The 20,796-nt window shown below is 39.4% G+C and overlaps 1 protein-coding gene and 1 long non-coding RNA gene across 9 annotated transcripts; one reads left to right on the top strand and one right to left on the bottom strand.

The window, feature by feature from the left end:
• Positions 1–823: 823 nt before the first annotated feature.
• Positions 824–8,177, bottom strand: LOC111264135 (uncharacterized). Of its 8 annotated transcripts, XM_022839766.1 has the most exons (7): positions 8,089–8,177; positions 6,743–6,919; positions 5,283–5,387; positions 4,525–5,039; positions 3,609–4,054; positions 2,997–3,198; positions 824–2,597 (listed from the first exon to the last, which is right to left on the bottom strand). In XM_022839766.1, exons 5-7 carry the CDS (start codon positions 4,047–4,049, stop codon positions 2,413–2,415), a joined length of 828 nt encoding a protein of 275 aa, XP_022695501.1. In that variant the 5' UTR covers positions 4,050–4,054; positions 4,525–5,039; positions 5,283–5,387; positions 6,743–6,919; positions 8,089–8,177; the 3' UTR covers positions 824–2,412. The 8 variants fall into 8 exon arrangements, with proteins under 8 accessions (XP_022695501.1, XP_022695511.1, XP_022695491.1 ...); XM_022839776.1 differs by lacking the exon at positions 6,743–6,919; XM_022839756.1 differs by lacking the exons at positions 6,743–6,919; positions 8,089–8,177 and adding an exon at positions 5,937–6,734.
• Positions 8,133–10,869, top strand: LOC111264162 (uncharacterized). The gene is made up of 3 exons (XR_002682713.2): positions 8,133–8,262; positions 9,775–9,926; positions 10,172–10,869. It is a non-coding gene; the product is annotated as an uncharacterized LOC111264162 (long non-coding RNA).
• The last annotated feature ends 9,927 nt before the right edge of the window (positions 10,870–20,796 follow it).

Below are 20,796 nucleotides of genomic sequence, written 5' to 3'. Positions count from 1 at the left end.
ATATAATTTTTTTTATAAAACCTTTATGATGCGTATTTGTAATATCTATGTAGAAAAACCACTCGGAATGAATTTGCTTCATTATACATTTTACCGCGGATATGGCACACAATTTCCCTTGAATCTTTGTTCATGTCATACACACTCGGTTCCACGTTACAGCTGATAGCAGTTTTAATATAAATAATTATTACAGAGCAATGTATAAGTAACGTTTATAACGAAGCGAGACCCGATTCAACACTGAAATAAAAAAGAAATGGTCGACGCTTCAATTATTATAAAAGTAATGCATGACAGATATGGAATATTGAGTATAATTGTGCCGCCATGCAACTGCAGAATTGACTTTCATTGCGATTGAAATTGGATTGATTTTGACTAGATTCGAATCGATCGGTGATCAACAAACGTTAATGCATAATATCGAAAAAAAAAAAAAAAAAAAAACAAAATTTGTTCACTTTGGCGTAATAGCTCCTATAGTAAATGTTGTCAATGTGAATGCAGAACTGCTGAAGGCTTTGGTTGTTGATACATAGCAATTAAAAGAATAGATGTTTATATATATATATATATATATATATGTATATATATATATATATATATATATATAACAAGTTGCCTCTTGTTGAAACTCGTAACAATTATACAGAATGTAGTGTGCGTACTGCAAATGCGCGCGAACTGCTGTTTGGCTTTTCGTGCCTTCAACGGCCGCAAACCATGATGACAATGAATGAGAACTTTGAAAAACATTTCGATAGGAGTTGCATGAATGATTCGGAAGCGAAACTGCTCGGAACAGAAGAGTAGCGTAGTCTACAATGCGTTTTTAAAATGATTTATTAGTCCGACGACGTCGTATTAACTGCAATAATAAGAATTTTCGACACAAGGGTAAATATAAAATTTACAAGTTGGTACAATTGACATTATTGTCCTAGGGTACAAGTGTTTTCTTCGCAGTCTTTTATAGATACAAAGATACTTAGAGCATCGCCCTACCTCTTTGCTTATTTCGCAGTTTACCGCCGTGGTCAAAACGATTTGCTTTTTCCTATACAAGATGGGGCAGAAATCGGTTTACGGTGGGGAATAACGTAAGTCGAGAACTAGGAAGAATTAAGATTTCTAGGGGCAAGAAAAGATAGGCCTCAGGTTGAAACGGATGCTGCTAAACTCCAAGTCTGCAATATTCGAAATTAGACGCTTGACATTTTTACTTTATTGCTTATTCATGCCTTTTTACACCGTAAGCCAACTTTCGCCTCACCCTGTGTAGCACAGCTCTAACTAATCGTGGCATACCCTTTCGCACGTCAACAATGGAAGAGAAAAATCACTGGCACACTTGCAGTGAGGGGAGAATAACGAAGCAAAATACTAGATTTGTATTCCATCTTCCATCACGTAAATGGGTTTGGTTTATTTAAACTATGTTCGGGGCCTTAATCTACCGAAAAGTAAATAAGCCGCAAAACACCCACGCGCCACATCGCTTCACTAAAAATGATTAACAACACTAATTATAATAATGTATTTTTAATAAAACGAAATGGTTTTCTATTGGCTAGTTAATCCATAAACTGCATCCTCGATCGATTTGGGTTACAATAGTTTAGCTACCCAAGGACTTCGTTCATTGCACAGTGGTGAATATGTGTGCGGCATCTACATGACAATATCGAAATCTATATATTTAGCTTACATAGACTCAATGCAAGATTTCCGATCTAATGCTGAGTGTCTATCGTTTAGTCAGTGCTATTCTACCTACTGGTCCTTACCGAATTTGACAAATGTCTTCGACTGGATTTCGCCTATATAGCATTCTATAATCGCTCACGTTTGGCGTTATTGTACGGTCGTCAGACGCTTTTAAGTTTTTTTTTTGCTACCAAACAGTTATCCACCAAAGCCGCGCTGCTTGAATAAGCTAAGGGTATAAGTTCAATTTAGATTCTTATAGAGAACTAAAATGGGTTGTTTTGAAAGAGCCGCCAAATGTAATCTATTTCTGTGCCGATAAAGTCCACAACCGCTACTCGTACTCTACTCCATTTTCTTATTCGTAACTTTCTTGTGCTTATAACGAAATCAGCAAAAGGTTGCCTGAAAGGTCTTGCATGTCGAGAATGGCAAAAGTAATGTCCTACATTATGTATTGCGGTTCTTATCAGAGTTACATATGTATCTGTACGAAATAATATACATTGATATCGAATCTTGTCTCGCACCAGTAAATGTACGTCGTCTCAATCCCGACCTCAGATTAACTTGTATTTGAATCTATCCTTAACTTAATCCAATCTAGTAATAGTGGTACTATTGAAATGTTCCTGGTCATGTGCTGCTGAACAAACTTGCGTAATCTTTGAACGGTCCTATAGAAGTGAATTGCTCGATATCTTAACTTAAATAACTTTCGGGGAAGGGACCGGGATGTGCAGTCGGGTTCGGCTGTGATGTTACATAGATTTTGGCCGTTCTTTTTGAGCGAAGTTCACATAAGCGCACTATCAGCGATCGGTTGATCATCGTCTCATCTGCGGCCCAATCCGGAGGTTTGCATTGGCTAATCATTTCTACGCAGTCTACAATCGAAAAAAAAAAAACAAAATAAATTATTACTACTTCATTTTATAAATTTTGTTTCCAGTCAGCCCAGTTAATTGCCTGCTTCTGTACTGCTTGACCAGCGCGACTTATTATTGTGCTCATAGTGCGGTATCATTATATTTCGTATCATAAATTCGTTAACTTATTTCAAGTAGATTTTAAGTCGCCAATGTTACTGTTCAATTATTGGCAAAGTAATACAGATTCTTCGAAGCAAGCGCAATGCGAAATTGCTTGACTTTTTATTTAAGTGACACAATTTTTTCCCTATTATGCTCCAGTAAGAAATCCAAACACCGCTAAATTAGAAGACACTGTCAAAGTATACCCTAATTCTCACTGACTAGTATCTGGTTTTGTGTAGATGACGGTACCTAAAATAGCCTGATGAGTGATAGGACAAAGTCCAGGCCGATCTGGCGAACCCTTTACGCTTCGTTCGATCAGTGTTTGGTCGTTGAAGACGCAGACCAAGAGTCGACGTGCGGCCGATATCGCGTTCTTTGTTCGATAGTAGACATTTACGAGATCGAACAGCTTGATATAGACGCCTGAGCCGGTGACCAGCTCCATTACCTAACGCAGAAAAATCGTAAACCTTCTGTAAGACACTGCATTACAGAGCTGTTTTAATGTCATCATTATAGTAAAATGAAGATTTTCGATGCTCGACCTTCTAGTGAATGGCTAATTAGAATTGAAACGTTTGACTGTATTAAATCATATCTATAGTGTTTATTAACGAGTGTCCGCATTCATAGGGGGAGAAGGAGAGCCGGTAGGCGCAACTAAACATGAGATCGCGCAAAATTCCCCATTATGTAATAAAGGGAACGAACACCTGTGTAGACATCACGATGTATGTTGGGTTTATGTACTCGTGTGTACCTGTACCTGTAACTCTAACAAACTGCATTACATTCTGAGCTAATGAAGAAACGTATCGTTACGCTCTTCTTCTGTGTAGGCGGGTTTTAGCTACGTACCTCCGGATCGCTTGCACTCCACCGCAGCTGTTTCGGGTCAGCTTTCGGTCTGCCTTCATCGTCGATGTAGTAGCTTTTGGCACGGGTGAATTTGTGTTGAACTATAAACGCGCCATTGCCCCAATAATGACTGCTTGGGCTATTTGTGCTGCGACTGGTGTTGTTGCCTGTGTTGGTGTTGTCAATGTTGATGATATTGCCCCCATTACTGCCGACAATCGAATTTCCACTTCTCGTCGCTCCGACAAAACCTCCGGAAGTTAAGGCACTACCCGTATTTGTGTTGTTGCTACTGCTGGCGGTACCGCTGCCGTTTCCGTTGTTGCTATCACGAAGTACAGCTCCGCAAGTTCCGCTATTGCTGATGCTGTTGTTATTAGCCATGCTGCTACTGCTGCCAGGAGCATTTTTGTCGTTACTGCTGCTACTGGAAGTGGGCATCGGATCTGCAAAAAGGAGATGCATAAAAACCAGATAGTAACCACCACACTTAACAACAACAACTAAACGTATAAATAAGTTTACGAAATTAGTTTGCCTGTGGAACAGAACATTAGCCTTCCAGATCAATGAATCGACAGATAATGAGTTAAACGGAGAATTCGGGACAACTAGCCAAGAAGGGAATACAAGAATGCACCGTGTTATCATGTATTTTCATTGTTATATTCGTATTTATTGGGAGGTAACAGAATTGCTAAAGTAATGTTGGCGGTAGCGGAAGGGTTGATTTCTATAGATGACATATTGCCATTAACATCTACGGATATATTCTAAACTTCTCATCATGACCGTGTTGATTGAATGAGACGGAAAGAAACGAAAGATAGATGAATCATCAACGGTATCGTGGTCGTTACAAGTACATGGTCTTACGCGCATATGCGTAGACATACAGTTATATCGCCATACATACCAAAGAAAAGGACAAATGAGCCATTAAATGGATACGACCACTTGCGTTTTATTAACTTTAATAACTAAACAGCAGACATTAGAAAGTCAAAATGCAACGTATTCCATGAATGAAAAAGCGCAATCGACTCCCATCGCGGACGATCATGATAATAATAGGAGCGTCGATATAATAACTGTGCGTCAAAACATCAGCTAAGTCGGGGTGACACAACAGCCCAAGAACGCACATACGCCGCTTGACCACTATCTCAGCACTGAGATGGGGATGTGCAGCACGCACGGTCAGGTTATCCAGCCGTCGTATTTCAAAGAGAAAAAGGACACTTTTCAAATTTGTCCCGTTGTGGGCCACCTCTCTCTTCTCTCTGACGCCTTTTTTCCGTTTCGTTATGACGTGATTCGTGTATTTTTTTATCGGACATCGCACGCTCGTTTATGGAACGGTGTCAGACTCCCTAGCCATCCTTTACGGCGGTCAGCGAGAACGCAGATTACCGTGAAAGTCACCCGACTCTGCAAGAAAACATCCAGATAACTCGAGGCAATAACATCAACAACAAACACATCAGCAACAGCGACAACAGCAACAACGACGATGACATGACGCTGCAATAGTGGTAACGCTAAATGTCCTATGGAGTGCGCGAAAGACACAAAAAAAGAACGCAAATAATACTGTTCCGGCACCATACCAGGGAGCACCCTCGTAACAGATATATGTAGAAACAACAACAAGTTAAGATAAATTTCAGGTACCTTTGCTCTGCGTAGATAAGATGCACTCGCGTAATCGACATGGCTGGAAGGCAAATGGGTAAACAGTATCGAATTCATGGAAACATCGTCACTAATCCGGCCGAGCTGTAGTAAGAAACGGACATATGGATCTCAATGTAATTCGTTTGAACGACATTAACATAATGCAATATATACAAGTCAACAGATACTCGAACGGGACCGTGTTGTACATACGCACGGAGTAGTCGCAAACGTGATTAATGCATAGGCCGCTATGGTTGCGTGATAGGTGGCCGACGTACTTTAAAAGCCTCTTGCGTTGATAAGTATATCAGCTTGCGATAATCGAATAATTAATAATAATGGTAATAGGAGCATTTTAGTGCTAAATATGTGTTAAAAATAGAAGCATTAATTAAAACGGCAATCTGCACATAAACCATTCTATATGTATAGCACTATCACAGTGAGCAGTAGAAATCCATAAGCGTAAAAATGCAGCAGTAATAACAGTGAGGCCCAATGTTCAACCTAACGGCCAACGCAGTAAACGAAGTGATTTGTCTGCAGGATCGACAAGTGCGCTGGAAACGTAAGAAAAAAACGGATCCCCACGTCGTACAGGCTGTTCTGTCAACTCGCCATACTAGCCGGTAACGGCGGCGAGCTCACCTGCACACACTATACATGAACGCACGCGATGAGACAGGTATTGCCGTATCCTAGAAATTAAGCGTCACTTGAGACGATGGCGCGTCGACTTTCGCTGCGCAAAACGAAGTCCGATTTTTGTCTACGCGCGATTTCGAATCTTGCCCACCTCGCGTATCCTCAAATCTAGCGGGCATCACGTTATCACGACGGAACTGCACCGTTAATAGACGGTTGCTAAGCTTTCAGATGAACCTCTGGCCTGAGACCAGCATCCTCGTTTAGAAGCGCATGTAAATAGCCTTGCGTGCTTTCACAGACAAGAAGCGTAAGCGTCTCCAGAAGAAGCAGAGAAGCCGGGGCACTCGGTGCATAAAAGTCGTCCAAAAAGTGCACGTCGACACGTTTCGGACGGGATAGAATCAGATCGAATAAAACAGCATCGGGCACACGCACAACGATGAATACCATCAGGGCTGTTTCAGTAATGTTTTAGCAGCAGCAGCAGCAGCAGCAGCTGCTGTTGCCGCCGCCGTCGACAGTCACCGTTCATAGGTATTTAGAGGTATCATGACACGATGCCTCCACATGACGCACGGTGAGCGAAGAAGGAGGAGCCGTGGCGTTCCACTCGACGCAATGCTACTCCGCTTCGGCTGACCAACTCACTCAACGGCAACAGCAGATGCCGCCCTGGTGCGCTGTGTCGTCGAGGCCCGGTAGAGTTATCCAATAGGTCGGTCGACCTCTTGCTCTATCGACTACTGCTGCCGCCGCCATCGCTAATTCCGTTCAGCCGTCAGTGCGCTACAGGAGTAATTACGCACAGCAGAGCGTTGTTGTTGTTGTTGTCGTCGTCGTTCATAGTGCTGTGGAGCAGAGCTGCGAGCGGCCGCAGCGTTTGCTATTGGGTGTTGATGCATCGCAACACGATATCGTCGATACCGCTGATGCTGTCGGCGCTTCTCAGGACGTACCGCACTGCGTCGCGTTGCTGTGATGTGCTGGAAGAGAACGAAACGGAATAGACATGGCGTAGTTGCGATTAAAACGGGTTTCTTGTTGCCTATTCAATGTTACATATTGGTGTGGGGCGCGGCGACGCTGATTACAGCAGCCGCGCCGAAGTATATGTGTATGTATGGTGTTATTGTTGTTTTTATCGTCTTCGGCAAAGCAACAGTTTGCGTTAGCGATTGCAAGTCCTGACAGGGTGGTTGCAACCCCTCCCATCTATTCGAGAAAGCAGCGAACTGGGCGAACGTGTACACGCAACGTCTCACCCTCTCTTGAGCTCGTGTGTTATCTCATTGGAATCTATCTTTTTACGTAGATTTGTTAGTTTCGCTACTCTTCGCCGAACTTCGACGCAGTTCAATCCCTACGGTTGTTGCCACTTATCGTTAGCTGGTGAATCACGACCGCCTTTTCTATAGCTGCGAACAGCAACAGCGCTCCTTCGCACTGGGTTACTCCTTCCTAACTTCTTTCGATACGCTGGACGTCCCGTGCGCGAGCTGGCAGCAGCACATTCGACTGCTCTCACAACGTTGCGCACCATCTCGTTGCTCCGGTCCTGCTTGTTGGTGCTCCGTTATTGGCTTGGCCGGCGACGGCGATGTCTCAGCGACGACGACGTCCACTTAACAAGCGACTGCCGCAAACGCTGCGGTGCCATCGTAAATAATACGCTTCACCCAAACGAATCTCGACGGGGAGAGATGAAAAGTAAGAGCAAACGAAACAGGCCAACAGCATCTGCATTACCGGACCACCAACACAACTGTGGTACAATTTACTATCAACGCGACCACTACAGCTGGCAGCGCCGGTTATAATGGGAGTGAGTAGTACAAAGTAATTTCAAGGGCGGCCTGATTAATAACGGTTGTACGGCCTACGGATGGCAGAAAGGCTCTTTGATTTGCGGGACAGCTGCTGCCGTTGACACTAGCCGCTGTTCAAGCGGCAGCTTTTGTTGTTTTTGATGCTGCTAGCGGTTATCGAGCGGGTACATGCTGAAACCGGACTCAAGCGAGCGACTTCGAGGAAGGAAGATGAAGCAAAAGAAAAGAGAAGGAAGCAGAATACAGCCATGAATTCCTTGACTCGTTAAACGCTAACCGATAACCTGCGCGTTGGAGTGATTCTAAGCACAACAGGAAAGACATACCTGAACGCACCAGGAAGCTATGAGCCACCCTCGCGGGCCGTTGAACAACAACAACAACAAAAGTCTCTTATTTCGTTTGACAATGCCGCACAAATCTTCAGGTCGTCGTAGAGAAGGACACTGCGAAACACAGCACCGAGTAACGGGAGAAAGGCACCGCGTACGCTGTAAACGGTAAGCAGTTATCGAACGGGCGTTGGTCACTCTTTTATAAATAGTAAGCTCTCGTAGGATATTGTAATAGCATCGATGTGTTCATAAAGCATTGTAAACGAGCTCGCAGGGGATTAGAATTAATAATAATAATAATAATAGATGATCTCAACGGCGAAGGAGAGGTACGGGTTTTGGAGTCGAGTGGCAAGAGACCAAATCGTTTGAACTTCGTAAGAGAATTATTTATTTTATATTCAACATCGAGCTACAGTTTGCTTAGTTTTGATGAAAAACTTAAAAACAACTGTAAGAGTTTTTTAGTTTTTAGGATGATGTGCCATTTGTAGAAGAGACGAGCTTAAAGTGGCTTAGCTGAAAGCCGAAGCATGTTGCAGTGGAATATTCGTCAACTGATTTCCTTTCAAGATCTTTCCAAAAAGTATTTTCTACAGGATCGATAGTATTTTAGAGATTTGACGGAGTACAATATAACACTCGATTAATCGGAAATTATTGAAACAGCATTTTTTTTTTAAGATTACTACATAGCAAACAACCTATGTCAACAGAGAACAGAGTCATTAGTTCGCGCAAATGATCACAGAGTAACTAGCCAAATGCGTTACTAGCGTCAACCCCCTTTTATTCGTGAATATAGCACTACTGTAGCTCGCAGAGGGCCTTTAAGGAATATATTGTGTTCTTTCAATTCTATGAAAATTCTATGAAATTCTATTTAGTACCTAGTATGACATGCCGCTTAAAAAACATCATATAGCAGAAAAAATTACGTGTAGAGCTTGCTTGTTCACGTGACAATCATCATATTAGTGATCAATTGATTGCCGTAAAGCTGTGTGTTCTCCAACAAATGGAACGTTTAAATACAAACATAAATCACTTTGCTCTAATTTCATTTGGCAGCGCATTGGACAATGGGTGCAAACACTGATTATCTGTTCAGCGATTTGTGTCAAATTATAAATCTGCACTATACCACCGTCATGAAGATGATTTGGTGAGCTTTTAAGAATGGCTTGACAATGCATATCTTGTGAACACAGTTACTTTGAATACTTTTTCAAAGAAGCCTTTAACCGTCACTGTTAAATTTCGAACTCTGAGAGAAGCTATTAGGATCTTCAAACGAATCATGAAGATATAAAAATTAACTGACCCATTTTATACAAAATTTTGCCAAGACGCGACGCCAAACTCAACGTGGAAATATCGAAATCAAGAACACGTTTGTGAGCAGCGTCTAAGTACTGATTTTGACTTCTCTACATCCGGATCATCGGATCACAATAGATCACAATAAACTCGTTACGTGTGCATACAGTCATCTACCGCGAACATTGAATCATTAGAGGGAGTAAAAATTGAGCCGGTACACGTTCATCGTACACGTCACCAGCGCACTTACACAGGCATTAGTAAATGATTTATTCCAATAGGTTAAAACAGAGCTGACGGACGCACTGTTATAATATGCTTTTGAAGCGGGAACGGTACTAACGGATAGAACAGATTTGCTACTCTGTAGGAAAGATTTCCGCTTAACACGTTCATGAACGGAGTTCTGGAGGCGCTGTGGACACCGGCGCGCGCGTCGTACGACACAAGCAAAGTACGCTGCTTGGCACGCACCGCCCGGCCGACCGACAAAGATAAGGATTAAAGTAATAACAACAGCAGCAGCATTAGCAACAACTAGAAAGCATCTAGGCAGATCTTCATGTATATATATATATGTGTGTGTGTGTGTGTTTTTCTCTCAACCTTTCTTTTCTTTTTTTTGTTTAGTTACTATTTATCGCTGGCGGATACCATGCGTGATTCACAGCGGGATAATAAGAGCTCTGTTACAGTGACGTCTTGTACATACTCATAAACATAATTTTTTCTTTCGATTATGAACGAACAGGGTAACGCATGGGAAGCTTCGTACCATTGAAAAGCGGCCAATTAGGAATACGCAGCTAACATTACACCGCAGTCGAGTTTTCTCCGATATACCTCGCGTAACGATTGTTAAATTGCACGGAAGTTGCATGAAGAAGTAGGGAACAGATTGGAGGCTGCGCGGCTTCAACTTTCTGCAGTGGAGAAGTCCAAAAGAGCCCAGAATGGTACAGCTATGAGACACTAGGGTGAAAACCGGCCAGTGGAACACTTAAATGAGGAATATATTTACAGACTGAATGGACCTTTTAACGGTATATATAATTTATAGCTCGAACTTCAACTGAATTGATAGGTATGCATCGCATAGACAGGCAACCAGACAAAAAAAAATATATATATTTTTAGATAGATTGGACGAACGCTTTTGAGATCTCGGCTCTATTGTGAACTTATTGTAACGTATCGAACGTATCTTCGCCATTTATAACAATTTCCTCTATTATATAGTCATGTAAATTAACATTGGCTTCTAGTTACATAGTCAAATAACAATAGCCGCAAAATTTATTTACTACTAAAATCATTCTTTATTAAAAGTAATAATTATTGTAATATATGTAAATATTGTATATAATGATTATATTGTATTATATTTTTGTGTGTTTATGTGACTTCAGCTTAAGTGCATTAAACACAGCTAACAAATGGTGCATATTATCTAGACATTGTCGTCCTTATAGATAGTTACTTAGTTACAGACAAGTTATTAGCTATTTCAATAAGCACTTAATGAACATTTACATAAGGCCTAGGACACTGTGTTTGAAATAACTCAAATGGATGATCATACGGGGAAGCGTAGGACCCCGAAGAGCTATCAATTTTTTGCTTTTCTCAGACAGGATACCCGACCTGTCTTTCCTTATATAACGCGAGTAAAATTTATGCGCCGACCGAATAATCACAAAGATGGTAAAACAGATTTTGATTGTAAGTATATTCGGTTATATGGGAAAATTTTAAACCCAGAAACGTCGTAACGCGAAAAATTCATACTAATGCTTAAAGTAAAAAAAAAACTGTTCTGGAAACGTAAGTTGCTCACACCAGCAGACAGTGTCACAGGAAATATGTCTTCTCAGTGTCAAGTAGTAAAGTAGTTGCAATTTGAGCTAGACAAAGTACAACGTAACGTTTAGCTTCAGCGTTTGGAAGCATGAGTTCTACTGAGCCTGCGTGGTTCATTCTATTGCAGCTTCTAACCGTGCACTCATTAAATTTGTTTTTAGCTTGAAAGGTATTATTGCTACTTTTGTAGACACCTTATAGTTCCAAAGACATATCTAGCAATACATGAGTTTATACTAAATCGTTCATAATGAGCCCCTGTCAAGTGAGGATAACCACTCGATTCCCGCTACTGAAAGTACCAAGTACAGAAAAATACAGCGGGAGGAGATTTTTTTATAGACTAATTTGCCTACATGCAACGTATTTCGTTAACGATTTTACCAGTAAGGTTGCAGGCACCTCTATCTGTTGGACGAATAGTTTTCGTTTCATGCAAAGGTCAGTAGAGGGTGATCCCTCACTCATTTCAATAAATTTAATATAAGTCCGCCCCTACTTGAGGCAAGATATCTGTAAGGTGACATTTTTTGTGTAAATGAGTATTGACTACTGTCTAGAAAACGAAACTGTGACAGCATTAAAAGTGGTCGTTAAAACAATGGATTACGTCTGTTATAAGGACCCATTCTATTTTCACTATGTCTGAATAGGCTTAAGTCTAGTGAGAGCAAATAATGTTTGCTGGATAAATCAGAATAGCGTGTCCCTACAACAATTTACACAGGACAACAAAATATGTAATTAAACATCTATCGTCGACTGGCGTAGCAGTATGCGATCTTACATAAGTATCTACGTAGAGTTGATAAGCTACGATTTCCGGGATCGTTCGAAATTGATCTGTTGGCAAATGTCGACGATGTCCGAGCTGGCGACGAAATCGAAGGCGATAAGATTAACATTATCCCCCATCATGGGCTCATAGCGGTACCTAATTAAGGCGAAATTATTAAAGTAAATATATACCTATAGTTATTGCAGTTAGAGCACTTAGTCGCGAACAAGTGATCTTTATTTGGTCATGTATTGAAGCCTCAACGGCTGTCGTTTAGGTATCCTCGTATTCAGAACGACGAGAGAAAACTGACAACAAGGGAACACGTTGTTCAGGAAATGGCAGTAACAGAATAACTATGCTGGGAATATGTTAGTCAGAATTATATTATTGACATTTGCATTGGTCATACAAAAAGAGGATCTGTAAGCAAATTAGTCCTGAGAGCATCGATTAGCAAAGTTAAACTATTTTACACCATCCGGCGATTTGAAGGTTGTCGCGATGCGCGATTCCCCGGGCACCTCCTCGGTATTTGTCAACGATACTGTTCCATACACCCTGCAGCATGATCTCAGACATCGCATTAAAACACCGTTGCATTTCCACTCAGACTGACTGCGTTTGATAAAATCCTGAAAAGGCCCAAGCAAGTTTGAAATTCAGAAAAATAATTTGAAGCATACATTTTATAACTGCGAATCAAGGTAATCGTAGTGTAAAAATTCGCCAAATCAGTTTCCGACTATACTACAGTACTGCTAGACATAGCAGACCTCTGTTTCCCGGTAGAAGAAGTTGCGCTCAGGAAGATTCAGTTTTCGCTAACCTAGCAATTTATATTAAGCCTAATACTAGCAACAGCACGAAGAATACATGAATATGGGCAAGCCCATGAAAAAACAAAGTATTCTAAGCATGAAGCAGTCGTATACTGTTTATATTACGCTTTGTGTAGTTCAGAAGTGAAGCATTCCACCATGAGCTGTCCGAAGAATCTGTGTTTGTTAGCAAATATCTGCAGGGTGCTGATTCAATCACTGTTAGCCTAGATGTGACGTATTCCAGGGAAACACTTAACTCTCCTATCTTTCTCATAGGTTTGGATTTCGCTACATCGTCTAGCCGTTCGTACATCGGGTTCGAGCCACCCGAGGGAAACAAGCGTCCACCTAAAATTGAAGCAAATGATAGATGCCGCCGGATTGCAAGTTAACTCAATTTGAAGATGTGGTTGCTTCTATTGCGGCTGAACACCTTTACTGATGTACACATTCCACCGAGACGAAGGTTCCAGTTTGACGATATGCTTAATAACTTTACTCTAAATATGAAGTTTTAAAGTTTATCAAGAAAAAGCAAAAGGCCAAACATGAAGTAATAATGGCAGTCTCGTTTTCTATGCCAATAAATTATAAAAAAAAAAAGTTAAATCCACGGGTTAACTATAACATGAAGATTGTATAGTATATCTGAAGCTATTAACGCAAAGTCTAAAAATCAGGTTTCTAGAAAGGCGTACGGTATGTATGTCTACAACAAAACTAGATGACTGCTAATGGTTGATTGCGTTAATCATTGATTTTTATATTTCTACGTCATTACTATTTAAAATGGCTTGTTTATCCACCAAGTAAATCATTTACGAGTTTGGTGAGACCATCGATTTTTGAAGCTATTTGTGAAAATCACCTCGTTTATGAAAATGTCTAGAAAATGACGAATATCTGTGAGGATTGTGTCTATGCGATTGTTGGTGGGAAAAACATAACGGTAAATCCAATATTCAAGGCCGCTGTATGTGAGAACAAAAACGGAGTAACATTAGGTATAAGTATAAAACGCAAATGCGGCTTATGCGAAAGGCTATGTAATTAGTTATGAAAACAGTTAAACTACTCTTTGAGTACTGCTGTCATATCGTAACAGGACGTCGAATGACCGGACGCCGTAAAGAAGCTGCGTAAAGACATCCTCTTCTGGACAATCGCGATACCTATTCATAACGTTCTGACCTCTATGCCTTTTGTAAGTGCCTAAGTCATGTGTGGCAGGAATCGCTAGCTGGAACAGGTTCATATGGCCAATCGAAGACATCAACTACTCCATCCAATGAAGCTGAACTCGTAAATTTCTACGAATCACCACGCTGCCGCCAATACTAAGCTCGCTAAAGTAGCCAACATCGCTCGCAGGGAAATTATTTGGCGTTCATGAAGTCTGCTCATGAAAAAGACAATAGCGCAGGTAACCGAAAAGCAGTAAAAGGAAACACGTCCTGATGTGGTCAATACTGCGCAATGTACTTCCGGTTCGTAATATCTCCAACGCAAAGATTAGTGTATAAAATAAAATCGATTTCTAATTAGCATCAGATCGAGGGAGTATAGTTGGTTAAATAATGACTAATTTGTCGCTTCGTTGCGCGGTATTCACCTGTTGGAAAGTAAACACTCGAATCAAATCTTCATAACGCTCGGCGACATTGTTTCGGAATTGGATGCGCTTGAGTGGCGTCACATCATTTTTTCACTCATATATGTCTAACACTCCCTCGTCGATCTTTAGATCACAGAAATCGAGAGAGAATCGGCCCCATTTTCAGCATCATGATTAAATGATCACGCAAAGAACGAAAATATGTACATGTGAACATCTGGCAAATTCTTATTAGAATCAGTTAATTTATTATAATTTATCCTGTTTAATTTATATTATTATTATTAATAATTTACCCGAATGAAAACGGCAATCTCGCGAACCCGTATTATTTTGGCACGAGGTTGACCCGCCGAAATCACCCCGGAAAGAGATGGAGACCTTTTCGTATAGTACGAGTAAACTTGAAAAGCATTAGATAAAATCATTACCTAGTTAGTAAAACCAAGAAGAAGACTGTTCTTGAATATGACAATGACACAAATCTACGACTTATCGAAATTTCGTCCGAAGTTTTACGGTGCTCAATTGCGCTGAGGCGTGTCAAGATCCTAAGAAATAATTTTCTAGATTAAGCCTCATTTTGTGTATGCGCTTTTTGTTGCCTTTTTCGGATAGTGACTCGGCTAGATCTGCTTTTAGGGTCCTCAGCAATAGGTCAACATACAAAAGTCAAGCTTGTTTACATCACATGTAACTAGATGGGAGCGGATTATGCTTGAAGTTCTTATCCTGACTGTTTTATGGGGAAGTGTCTTTGGATCAGTCGACTCAAGGTAAATTTATATCTCTCTTTTCGAAAAGATTCTTCAAAAGCTTTACGTCGGAAGGAAACTTAAGTCTTAAAATGGGATACCCAGCGTTAATAAAGCAAATTAGACATGAAGTGTTCACATTGGCCGGTAAACCGATCAGCCTGATGACTATTGCATAGGATAAAATAACGAGAGATTGTCCTTCCGTCAATGAAAAACTTATACCACAGTCTTAGCAAATTTTCGCTTCTCGTGAATCTCGCCTGACCCATAACATAATGTCAACTAACTGGAATCAGTAAGTTCTGTTTAGTGTGACTGAAATGTCGCATTGAAATTTATTCTATTAAATATAAATTAGATTTGTATTATTTAAGACGCTCTTTATGTACGATATACCTATGTTGCCGCAAACTAATTTTCTCTATAGGTTTCTATGTAAGCTAACTCATATACTAATTAAAAGTTATCTTAATTAAAAAAAAAAACGGACTTAGCTGGCCGATAGGTTTAGCATCTGTTATTTGACAGTAGTCAAATGGTTAATAAAAAAATATTTTGTCGAATATGCAACGGAAAAATTAGTTAGGGTTGCTAGAGTAACTTACATATGAAAACTTAATTTAAAAATAAATAGTAAAAGCCAACGTGGTCGAAAACATCCACTGGCAAGCTTATCCGCATCGATTATGCAATGATCTCTCGCGTTGCTGTTTAACAGTTCGCTTGAACTTGTTTCTATGCGTATTTTTTTTAATGATAAAGCTAGCAAAACAACTATTGAATATGACTCATAATGCTTTAATGGCTTGTGTTTAGAACAGGACGACAACCATTAGTCCTTGACCTAACGTAAAGTATTTGTCAAGATTTTATTTCGTTGCGACAAATTGGCCGTTCTACATTTTTACTCTTAATATGTCCTCCTGCCGCGACGGAGCTGTTGCTTGAACAGAAAAAATTCGCACGGTCTATTAGCATATCTGATACGTCTTGAAGAAGTCATTAAATAGACGCTGCTTTCACTGGATCACACCCAGCAAACGAGACAGCTGACATGGAGGAGCACCTGTTTAGTTAGAAGCCGATTCGCTAGTCCATAAAGCTCGCGTTCTATAGGCCGTCTAGAAAAAGCAAAATGTAAAGAGCGATAGGCGTCGCGGATCTTTGACACTTAGAAGCGCTATAGGGTGAATCGAAAAAAAGCGATTTAATAAATCCTGAAAAGTCACTCTTTCGTCTCATTGTGTTATCAAACGATTATCACCTTCGTTTTATTTTATGTGTGCGAATGCGAAATCTTAATTTTGAATCAAGTTCGCGTATGGGCTCCTATAAATTTGAAGAAGTTCGGAAATCAGCAGCAAGTAAATCGACGTAGTTAATTAAAAACAATAAATGCAAATGCTATGCAAATTTCACTAACAATTAATATATGTTTTCAACGTTGAGTACTGTTTTGTTAGAAAACTTCTTGACTTGAGAGAATATATGTAAACAGCAGCTCTCAAAGCAGACAACTTGATGGCGAAAAAACGTGCTTATCTTCTTGTTGTTTAACCGCTCGCTGATAACGTACGCTCCCAATATTCATTTTCAATATTTAACATATTTATGTTAACATAATGTTATATGTTACTGTATTACTTCTAATAAATGCTAATATTTGATGTCTTGTGAGTAAAACAAGAGAATTTTTACTAGCTGTAAACTTTTTTTTTATTTTACCTCAAACTTTGGCATACGAATAAACATGAAGAAATCAAAAATTAATTTTCGACGTTTGCTTGAATGTTTTATTCAACTTCCTTTTGGCATAAAATGAAAGATATTGGCATTTTAAATATATATTTTGTGAGTCGCAAGCCAGCCTAATTTCTAATAGCTTCAAACTGAATTGATCAGCAGTATGTTAATTAGAATCACTGATATATAAATATATATGTATATATGAAGGCAATTTTTACTATTTATCTACTATTAGCTTGATGCAAAAGTTGAACCTATGTTTATTTTGGGGAACCAAATTTTGGATCGATGATTCCAGCTTAATAAGGTTTTCGTCTGAACAAGCCTAAGTAATACGAACGTTGCGTAAGATTGTACGAGTTGGGTTCATTATTCCCGTCAGACCTATCTTATCTTTAGTGCGGACGAAACACACCAGCGTTAAAATAAAAGAAAAAAATTCAAGCTGTAACTGAATTCCGCTGGCTCGTTTTCCGCCCAGCTCTCGCTAACGCGAAGATATAAACAAACAAGCTAAACTCATTCTCATACATCTATCAGAGGAGCAGGTGAACAGTATAAATACCTTCGCTGAAACTCAGTACAGACAGGCTCAAGGCTGTGAAAGCTACACTTTGCAACAAAGCGATGACTTCGTCACACATTGAAAACGGTATTTTCAACAGCTCAGCCGCATCAATCGTAATTTAATGTCAATCCTACATATGTAGGATTTGGATACGATTGCCGATTAACGATGATTTAGACACAACCGGCGACGTACATAATAGTTTATCGGCTACGTTTAACAACGGAAGGTAGCGTTTAACTTTATCAAGTAGCCAACAACCTCCTAATTCAAATCCATCTTGCTTAGTCAGCTGAGCATTATCATTCATAAAACTATCAATCCAATGTATTATAGATGACTAACGCTTCGCAAATATTATCACAAATTCTGATTAATAATAGTACGTCAGAGTACTTGTAAGACTGGAACACTATTATGCTGGATTTTGCTACTTGCGTAGATACCGGAACGTTAACAGTGTTGAGTGATGCTAAGCGTTGATAAGATTATCTTTGGATCTAACGCACCTCGTGCAAAGCAGCTGTAGAAATAGTCGTATAAAATTTTACGTTTTATGATGAGCTCAATTACGACTTGGCATTTGACATATTTTCATTTACCCTGAGTTAAAAGAGAAAATAGTATTGATCCTAATTGTAAATTGTGTCTATCTCAGACAGCCGTTTAAAATTTCTAAATATATACCATGATACGTAGACTTAATTACTGCAGCAATACATTTTTCTGCATGTAACCGTATAAGATGAATTGAACTCAGCTTCCAATTTGTAGCTTCCTTTCCGTCCGTAAAAAACAAACGACACTCTATATTATAAAATAGATCAGGAAATTAGAAAACAGTTTCTGTTACGGAGCACATCAAGAAATCAAAAGACGGAAGTAGATATGATCCCTTACACAAATATAACCAAAGAGCTCACACTGAATTTTTTGATGGGGTTACAAGTTTTTACAAGGGTTTTTACAAGCCTTGTCTAATAGTTTATTAAAACTGAAGTTCGTTTCGCTTGTCTTTATTAAACGATGCTCTGGGAATATACATATTAGATACGGTAGCAATATTTGTTTTGCAGTTACCAAGTTGTTTATCATGTTTATATCCAAAAATCGAACAAACTTGAAAAGCCTCTAACTATAGAAATAATTAAAAACGTTTTTTGTTATTATAGTTTTTTAATAATGAGACTAAAGGTCATGTTTGTAAGTGTGTTGTACCTAAATGCATACGGATACTTATAGCTAAGTCATATAATAATTTCTATATGTATCACCAGTAATTTATTTGACACTAAACCTACTACCAGCAGTAAATTTGCATTATCGATTTTTTTTTTAGAAATTCGGATATATGAAAACTATGACATCACAATCTAACATCTATCTTTAGTCTTTAGCAAAGAAAAACCTTTTTAAGGATAAGTCGCTTTGATCGGATACTGTTGGAGTCGGTACACAAGATTATTGAAGAGTCGATAGATTTAGTACAGAGATTCGAACATATACCCGATCTTTTTACTTGCGTGTGACAGTAAGTACGCAGATCACCAATCGCATAATATCGGTATCGTTCTATCTCACACTAAGCAAAAATAAGTCGAGTAGGGTGCTAGAACGGTTGTGAAATCTACTGATATTTCTTGTTTTCATGGGGTGAAAGCTTTAGCTAGGATCTTCACTTGTCGAGCCCCTCAAATATTTCATCCTGATCAAATCCAAGGAGGAACTCCAAAAATTAATAAAAATAAGGATCCAAACGAATACGATATGCATTAGAAATTCGTTTACTATGAAGACGCTCAATACGTTCACAACGACAGTAACAACAATAATAAAAAGAGCAACTACAACAAAGATGCGTTACTCCTTCTATAATTATTAAGTATACAGGCTATCATTCCCGTTGCTCGTCGTTCTAGATATTTCTATTTAGGAAACAATTTCCATCTTACAGACTAGACAAACGTAAATATATATTCACTACAACGACGTAATAATGTTTAAGCGGTTCAATATATCATCTTCAGTATAAGAAAATTCCGTAGGAGAAACTACTGTGTTTCTGTTCATCTATTTTAATTTGAATTAGATTTTTGTAGCACCAGGCCGCAGATCAGATGCACGAACCCGTAGACAAATTGCGTGAGAACGTCTCGTTCTTGCCAATCACTATACGCTACGACGTATTCTCTGCTTAAGTGTTGAGCCTAGAGTAGGGACCGCATAAGGAAGACTATTATTTAGAAGGAAGGTATTTGACAGTGCAAGATTGAGTAAAATAAAGTGATCGATCCGTGACGATAGTTGTTTTGTCTAGTTCGTCTACATCTGTTTTGAAACAGAAGTCATAACTTTTTTCGTCCATATCTATCCGAAATTCGACAAAATATTTTAGCTCGTATTTAACAGACAGAGTGTCTAAAGTCTGATCCGTGTCTGCGTAATAAAACTAATATTAAATAAAAGAGGCATACGGAGTAAGTGTGGTTCAGGCATGCCGAGCAAGAAGGAAGTGTAACAGTACCAGGCCAATTTATAGCTGAAACAAGGTCAGACGTGTAGTATTTGTATCGTATAGCTGCAGTGAAAGCAATACGAAGGAAATGCGGTGGAACTCGGCCAGTGAGTTGTACTAATTGCTACGTAGAAGAACTTTCGTGTTAGCCAGTAAGGCTCAAGTCACTCTTTGAGTTTCTACGAATGTGATGTTTAACTGGTGACTTCGCTAGTAATATTATTTGCTAGCTGGACGAAGACTGACAGGTTATTTTAGTGATACACAAAAACTTTTTCATGATTTTGGTAACACAAACTACTTAAGTCCTGAATCTCAGTGTTTCTTGACTAAATGTGCATTTTTTTCTAATCTATTATATAACAACCACTTATTGTTATAGTGGAGTTATAGTGGAGAATTGTTAGCATGTTCGTTTCTTGCCAATGCGAACTTTTTTCACTGTTTGCAAGAAATCCATTTTAATATGATCACATCTCGCTCTCCGTTTCATAATCAGCAATCAACGTGTTTAAAGAACAGAAGGTCGGGATATATCGAACCGCTTCCTCCTCTTTGATTACAGCAACATGCCTCAGTGATAGAGTAGTGGTAACTCGTTTGTCGGATAAATTTAGATACGCGTAAGGTAGCCTAGGTTCAAAAGAGCGCTTAGACGCACAGTTCATTCTTCTTAATATAATAACCCAGCCGTTTAAAGTAATGCTTAATT

Source organism: Varroa jacobsoni, unplaced genomic scaffold (assembly GCF_002532875.2).
Source record: "Varroa jacobsoni isolate VJ856 unplaced genomic scaffold, vjacob_1.0 scaffold_91, whole genome shotgun sequence".
Taxonomy (NCBI): Eukaryota; Metazoa; Arthropoda; class Arachnida; order Mesostigmata; family Varroidae; genus Varroa; species Varroa jacobsoni.
This window is presented reverse-complemented; position numbering and strand designations above follow the sequence as displayed.

Excerpts from the sequence above, each read along its gene's own strand:
- LOC111264135 (XM_022839766.1), bottom strand. The coding sequence starts at position 4,049 with ATGCCCACTTCCAGTAGCAGCAGTAACGACAAAAATGCTCCTGGCAGC. Across the intron at positions 3,199-3,608 it reads GGAGTGCAAGCGATCCGGAG|GTAATGGAGCTGGTCACCGG; the intron begins GTACGTAGCTAA and ends TTTCTGCGTTAG. Across the intron at positions 2,598-2,996 it reads CACTCATCAGGCTATTTTAG|ACTGCGTAGAAATGATTAGC; the intron begins GTACCGTCATCT and ends TTTCGATTGTAG.